Raw genomic sequence first — 7,500 nt, 5'->3', positions numbered from 1 at the left:
GTGGTGGTGAAAGAGAAGGAGGAGAAAGAATAGAGGATGGTGATGAGAGGAGAAGAGGAGCAGAAGGAGGGAGAAGAGAAAGAGATTATATTTGAGGTGTTCAATACAAATGGCCTTTCGGATTTTAGTTCAACATTTTGTTTTCAACAAAGTAATGCGGTACAAAGATGTGTGACACTAATAACAATTTCTGACCTCGGTAATTGTGTTCTTGTGTAAGACACTTTACAAACTGTTTCAGGATAATATACGATTCCTATAAGGAGTATCCTATTACCTTGCTTTGCGAGAGACGTTAATATTACGCATGTAGCTTCATTCTTTCAAGATGAAATCGGAATCTCACCCAAAAATAAGAAAAGTCTGCCTGTTAAATGAAATTATAATATAATCATAAAATGCGAAATTGTAACCAAAACAAACAAAAAATTAAGAAAAGAAAAAGAAAACCAAAAACACAGTATAGATAGTAAAGATGACGTCACTCAGGTCTTTGTTATTATTTTTTTGCGCCCGCGTTTATGAGTAATGCTCACTGAACTGTATTAACCTGACTATAAACGTTCATGGATACACACAGTTTTGTGTGTAGGTCCGTTATAATTCCGGATGGCAATGTTATGAGCTTCTTAGCCAAGCGCATACTATCTATAGTATTTGATAACTATAAATAATCAATAAGTAACTAACTATCCTGTTGAAGTGACACATTAGGGAGCAGGTATTGTGTAGACAAAGATCTGAAAAAGTAAGTATGAAACAATTGCCAAACAAAGAAAACATTTTAGCTGCTTTTCTATTAGGGGAAGCGTGGCTCAGCGGTACGGTCTTTGCTCCGTACCCGGAAGCCACCGAGTTCGATTACCAGCCGCTGCGCTGTGTGGCCTTGAGCAAGTCACCTCGTCCTAGCTCAATTTGTGGCGCTGCACTACGACTGATGCCTGGGTTATTCCAGTCTTTCCTTGGAATGGACCTAAGAGGGTAATTTCCCCTATGGGATGAATAAAGGGAATTTTATCTATTTTATTTTTTCTTGTATGTTTCTCTCATCTTTGCCTGGCACTGACTGTTTCATATTCGATGTTTCAGACCTTTATCTCATGAATACTGCACTGGTCTTTGGTTTGTTATCAAGTTGAAAGTGCTTTTGGACAGTAATTTAATTTGTATTGAAGTTGATTGGAGCCGTATGGTCCATATAAGATATCAAAGCAATCCTATCCATAATGGTGACCTCCTCCTACCACCTCCATCTGGTATTATGTCAAGTCGAACCAGATGATGAATGGTAAAATTCAAAGTTAAAATGATCAAAGATGTGGCTTTTAACATTTTCTACGAAAACAAACATTGTTGGCACAAATCTCATATTATGGCTTTGAGGGTAATTTTTTTGGTGGTGGTGGGGGGGGGGGGGGGGGGGAGAGAAAATTGGCTAGTCCACTTATCAGGTAGTTTGGTAATTCTAGAATCCAAAAATATAAAGAAATTCGCTAAATTACAATTAAAATCATGAATTCCACAGTTTTATGAGGTAGGTATTCATAGTATATTGTATAAAGGCCTGTATTGTCAAATGTTTGGGTCTTGACAACTACTATTGAAAAGTTATCCACCCTATTAAAGCGCATACAAATCTGAATTTTAGCCAATTCTGTCAGTCAATCTGCCAATATCACACCACATAAACCATCCCGACATAATATTACCGTTTTAAGCCGATGGGTCACACATTAGAAACATTCTACAGGTCATGATATATATATATATATATATATATATATATATATATATATATATATATATATATATATATATATATATATATTATATATATATATAAACGTGTGTAACGACAACAAACACGCTTCCCACCGTGTCTGAAAACCACGACACACAATATCTGGAATTCAAACAAACATTGAGATAAGTGGGAAAGAATTCAATCCTATTAACGTGGAATTCATTAGAAAAATAAAAATAAATGAAAGACATTCACCACTCCCAAAACCCGATGTGATTTTATACAAAGAAAACATTGTGTAACTGTGGGGCGGTGGAGAAGGGGGGGGGGGGGGGGGGGAGGGGGAGGAGAATAGAAACCTCTGGAAAGGAAACGCATAATTAATGAAGTCTGATTATTATGAAATAGCCTTCAGTTGCTGATGAGGAGGGAAGAATTATACGAGTCGAAATGCAACGTTGATGGAGAGATGGAGAGAGAGAGAGAGAGAGAGAGAGAGAGAGAGAGAGAGAGAGAGAGAGAGAGAGAGAGAGAGAGAGAGAGAGAGGGGGGGGGGAGGCGAGTATGTGTGGGTTAAGGCGAAGGTGAATTATGGGAAGTGAAATAATGGAAAATGACAAAATGTAAAAAGTAAATAATTAAGATCAACGAATTTAGATGCTAGATAGATAGATAGATAGATAGATAGATAGATAGATAGATAGATAGATAGATAGATAGATAGATAGATAGATAGATAGATAGATAGATAGATAGATAGAAAGATAGATATATAGATAGATATATAGATAGATAGATAGATAGACAGATGGATGGATGGATGGATAGATGGATAGATAGATAAGTATGCAGGTAGATAGATAGGTAGGTGGATGGATGGATGGATGGATAAATGTCATATATAAAGGATAGAGGTAGGAGTGAACAATATTATTATACCAGAACGTAATCTATTTCGACGCTGCTAAACTCCAGTAAAATAGATTAAAGAAGTAGATGTACAATTAAAATGCTATCATAACCAACATTTCACAGTGATGGGAATTTTATACCTAATGTTCCATGATGTCATAAGTTGGCGATGAGCCATAACTTGTAGACCAAAGAAATGGCAGACTTGTTTTATATTCGGCATAGTATAGATAATGTCATTTACAACGTTTTGGATGTAGATAGATAACAATGCTGTGGAAGGATCATGCATCTGTATTTCACTGAAATTAAGAATCTCTCTCTCTCTCTCTCTCTCTCTCTCTCTCTCTCTCTCTCTCTCTCTCTCTCTCTCTCTCTCTCTCTCTCTCTCTCTCTCTCTCAATCTCTCATAGACTCAGTAACAAACGTTCTCTCTCGCACTCATCTATCTTTTTTCTTTTACTCTCTCTCTCTCCAATTAATCTCATTGTATCTCTCTCTATCACAAACACACACACACACACACAAACACACACACACAAACACACAGAGACATACATACACACAGACATATACATACATGTACTAATAAATAAACTACACGTACTAATAAACAAACTCTCTCTCTCTCTCTCTCTCTCTCTCTCTCTCTCTCTCTCCCTCTCTCTCTCTCAATCGCTCCTTTGAAATGAAAGTGAGTACTCACCGTGAGCAGGGCAACCAGCTTGGTGTCGTTGAAGACGGACTCCAGGAAGTCGGCGTGTTGTTGGCCACAGTCGGACAATAGCTGAATCTCCTCCAAGGAGTCCAGGACCTGGGACACAGCTCCTTGTTGGAAGGGATACACAGCAGAAATAATGCAGTCTTAGAAAAATGTGCGAGCATGCGTGTTAAAGGTGCGACTACGTTACGTGACGTGTCCGAGTGAAACGTGTAAGGACGTGAATGTATTAGTAGTAACGTAATGGTTTTTAATGGGTGAAAGGTGAAACCGAAATAAATTCTAAATAGTAAATAAACATATACAAAAAAATATAATGAAACGAACCAATAAATAAATAACTAATTAAGTAAATAAATAAATAAATAAATAAATAAATAAATAAATAAATAAATAAATAAATAAATAAATAAATAAAATGAATTTTCTGATTCCCAGTGCGAATATTCATGGGTTGGCGGTTACACTTATTCATACTCTTCCCTCCCCCTTCCCTGGCCCCAACACACACTCAATACTAATTTTATAATTCGCCTAATAAATGCCCATTCTGCATTGCACCCCTTAAACTGACATTGGCATCTCCAGGAGGGAGGGGAGGAGTGTATTTCTAAACCACGGACATGGCACAAGATAAAAAAATATAAGAGTCTTTGTTTATCAAGTTTGCATGATCAAAACTATTCTCTTTTTTTTTTCTTTCTTTATTTACTTTTTTATTTCATAAAAACAATTAATTTTTATTTTCGTCAATAAAGAAAATGATAATGGAGTCACAGAATATTAACTTACTTATGGAAAAAAGTAAATAAATAAACAAATATATAAATAGATAATAAAAAAAAATATTTTAATAATAATAATAATAATAATAATAATAATATATAATAATAATAATAATAATAATAATAATAATAATAATAATAATAATAATAATGATGATGATGATGATGATGATGATGATGATGATGATGATGATGATGATGATGATGATGATGATGATGATGATGATGATGATGATGATAATAATAATAATAATAATAATAATAATAATAACAATAATATTGACGATGCTGTCATAGGGTGAATTTTTAGCTAATTGCCTTTTCACTCAAGGGCTAATGATTGGATACAATGGGCAATTATTGACATGCGTGCTAATTTGGAATGGGATAAATTTGATTAGCACAGACAAAACCTACAATCTATGAGTACAATAATATAATTAGGTGAACATGATTCAAATATCTCGTGTTAGTATTGGTGTGAATATAGTCACAAGAGGAATTTCGAAGACAGCCACAAGAGGAATTTCGAAGTTATCGAAACATGATAAATAACAACGATAAACGGGAATTTGTTTGTTTTTGTTTTTAAGGGCTTTACGGCGCTTGCAACACATTTAGGTTATATCAGCGCCAGTAAAAAGGAAGAAAATGGGATAGTAAAAAGTTCTAGAATTACAATTAAAGCACCCAAGAAAAAGTAAGACAAAGGGGATTGAGAACAAATAGGGATCAGATGTAGATTCCAAGAGCATACCACCAATGTACTTAGTTTGAAATCACCTACAAGTCTCATCCAGACACAAGCACAAAATCCAACAAAGAGGAACACACTCAAATGCTTACATTATACATTCAAAATAAAAATAATAAAACATAACAGAGAGATGATTTAAAGGAAAAAAAATATCATCTCCCAAAACAATAACTATGCATTTGACTGTTTCCCTCCCAGTTAGGATTCCGGCCAGTGCCAGGACAAAAACCAAGTAATCTCATTCCGAGACAAAGACAGAAAGCAAGTTGGAAAACAGATATAAGGGGATAGAAAACACAGTATGTACCTCCCTGCCCGCTATGGGAGGTCAGGATCCCCACCCAGATAAACGGGAATAGTCAGATGATGTGGACGTTTCGGGTTTCTTGTCCTTTGTCAACAAAACATGATGATTGAGACACTGAATACGAATGAGATATTATGATAGCGTTGTTAACTCACTCAACCCTAACACCGACTATATCCGTAGTTTACCCGGGTTACACTAACCCCATTCCTATTTATTACATTTTTCTGAGACAAATTATAGGCGTAGTATCAAAACTTTATGTTTTTAGTTTTTGCATGGTAGTTGAATAAAACTATCTATTTACATGCTCACTTTTAATACATTTTTCCCATTTTGAAAAGTAGCAAAAATCTCTAGGACAGAGTTAGTTAAGGTGAATGAGAGATAAAAAGCATGTGTGCTTGTGTAAGTTTAAGAATGAGTCTTAGAGGAATATATGGAAGATATGTGGGTATGTTTGTATCTTCCCGTAACAAAGTAAAGCGGCTTTAACTTTAAGCAAGCCTGTTCAGTGAGGGAATGATTGTGTGAGGCTCTTTACACACATTACTTTACACACATTACTTTTCACACATTTCTTTTCACACATTACTTTTCACACATTACTTTTAACACATTACTTTTAACACATTACTTTTCACACATTTCTTTACCCACATTACTTTACACACATTACTCTATACACATTACTTTACACACTTCACTTTACACACATTACTTTACACACATTACTCGATACCACTGATTTGTATATAATGTCTCATTAATCGTGTATTTCTCACAAAAGGAAAACCCGAAGCGTCCAAATCATCTGTATTCGTAAACCAAATTGAAGCTTTTAATTCCTTTTATTGTCTGTATTTATTTCTTCCCGCGTTCAGAAGCAATATTATCTGCATGAAAACGAGTACAAACACAAGATTTATTATACCCTGGGTATGGGTTGAACACTTTTTCGAAATTAGGTATTTCCATCTTCCTTTTCTTACGGCCAGGTTTCCATCTTAAACCTTTCATTATAAATGATAGCTCCCCCCCCCCCCCCCCCCCCCCCCCCCCCCCCCCCCCCCCCCCCCTCCTCTCTCTCTCTCTCTCTCTCTCTCTCTCTCTCTCTTCTCTCTCTCTCTCTCTCTCTTCCCCACCCACCCCCCCCCCCCCCCCGTCCATCCTTTGCAGAGTCTTCTCAAAGGGGCGAGATGACTAAAATGGACAAGACACTTAACTTACTTACACCTATTCCCCCCCCCCCCCCCCCCCCCCCCCCCCCCCTCCCCCCAACTTCTATAACCCAAACCACCGCGTGTGAAACAGGATTCGAGCTCCGCATTTTGAGCATTTCGTATTTTCCTTGAGCAAGAAACTTAGACCCCATTGCTCTTTTTTTTTTTTTTTTTGCGGTTGTCTTAGTCTTTGTTAGAGATGACACAAAGGACGCCCTTTAGTCAGGAATAAATTAAATTCATTGTGTTGTGTCACCCATCTATAATATAATATCTATTGCTTAAATCACACTTGTGCCATAAAATAAAATTGCAGCTAGTTCGAATGTTCCCTAACAAATGGCCAGGGTATATAACTATATTAATAGCAATTTTCTGACTGGATTATTTCCCTTGTGTTAATTTCAATGGATGAAAGAGAGGTAAACGTCCACAAATGAAATTAGTTCGATGCAAGAAAATATAAGGAAGGAAAACTCATTCATTCAAGTTAAGTGGAATACAATAAATAATAATACACATATTTATATTGAACATTACTACGATTTCATCATAATGAACCACTTCACATTGATTTCTTTATTCCCCAAATTATTTGACTTTGTTAATGTCGCCTCGTCCTTTTTTGTACAGTCTTAAAATATCCGTCGATAGCCAGGTACTCAATCAAGGCAGAGAGCAATGTGTGTAAAGGTCCTGACCCAATCACTGTCACGGATCCTGTCACTGAACATGCTTGTTTAAAGTCGGCTATGTGGTCTTGTGGTATGACACTCGCTTTCGGATCGGAAGGTCCTGGGTTTTAGCCTCGCTCGGCGCATAGTTGAGTCCTTGGAGAAGGCTTTTACTCACATTCTCCCACCGTACTCAGGTTTAAATGAGTACCTGGCCGTTAACAGCGTTGTTTCTGTCCGAAAAAAATTGCAATATCGCCTACAGGCGTCATGTCCCGTCTTGCATGTTAAATGTTGCTGTAGGCCAGGGACCCCTTGTAAAGCGCTTTGAGCACGTTTAGTGGATATTGTGCTATATAAAATCTAAATTCAATTCA

At 36.5% G+C, this 7,500-nt stretch overlaps 1 protein-coding gene across 3 annotated transcripts in view; it reads right to left on the bottom strand.

Annotated features, from left to right (window-relative positions):
* Positions 1-7,500, bottom strand: part of LOC144980993 (peripheral plasma membrane protein CASK-like) — a 463,618-nt gene that overhangs the window by 254,853 nt on the left and 201,265 nt on the right. For 2 of the 3 annotated variants that reach the window (XM_078929038.1, XM_078929037.1), the window contains exon 11: positions 3,363-3,481. In XM_078929038.1, the coding sequence (XP_078785164.1) occupies positions 3,363-3,481 (119 nt within the window). Of the gene's footprint in view, positions 1-3,362; positions 3,485-7,500 lie in introns of all 3 variants that reach the window. The other variant, XM_078929036.1, reaches the window with a different exon arrangement.

This window comes from Berghia stephanieae, chromosome 10 (genome assembly GCF_034508935.2).
Source record: "Berghia stephanieae isolate SIO BIC M18660-M18661 chromosome 10, UCSD_Bste_1.3, whole genome shotgun sequence".
NCBI classification, from domain to species: Eukaryota; Metazoa; Mollusca; class Gastropoda; order Nudibranchia; family Aeolidiidae; genus Berghia; species Berghia stephanieae.
Note: the sequence above shows the minus strand (reverse complement) of the source record. Positions and strands in the feature narration are given on the sequence as shown.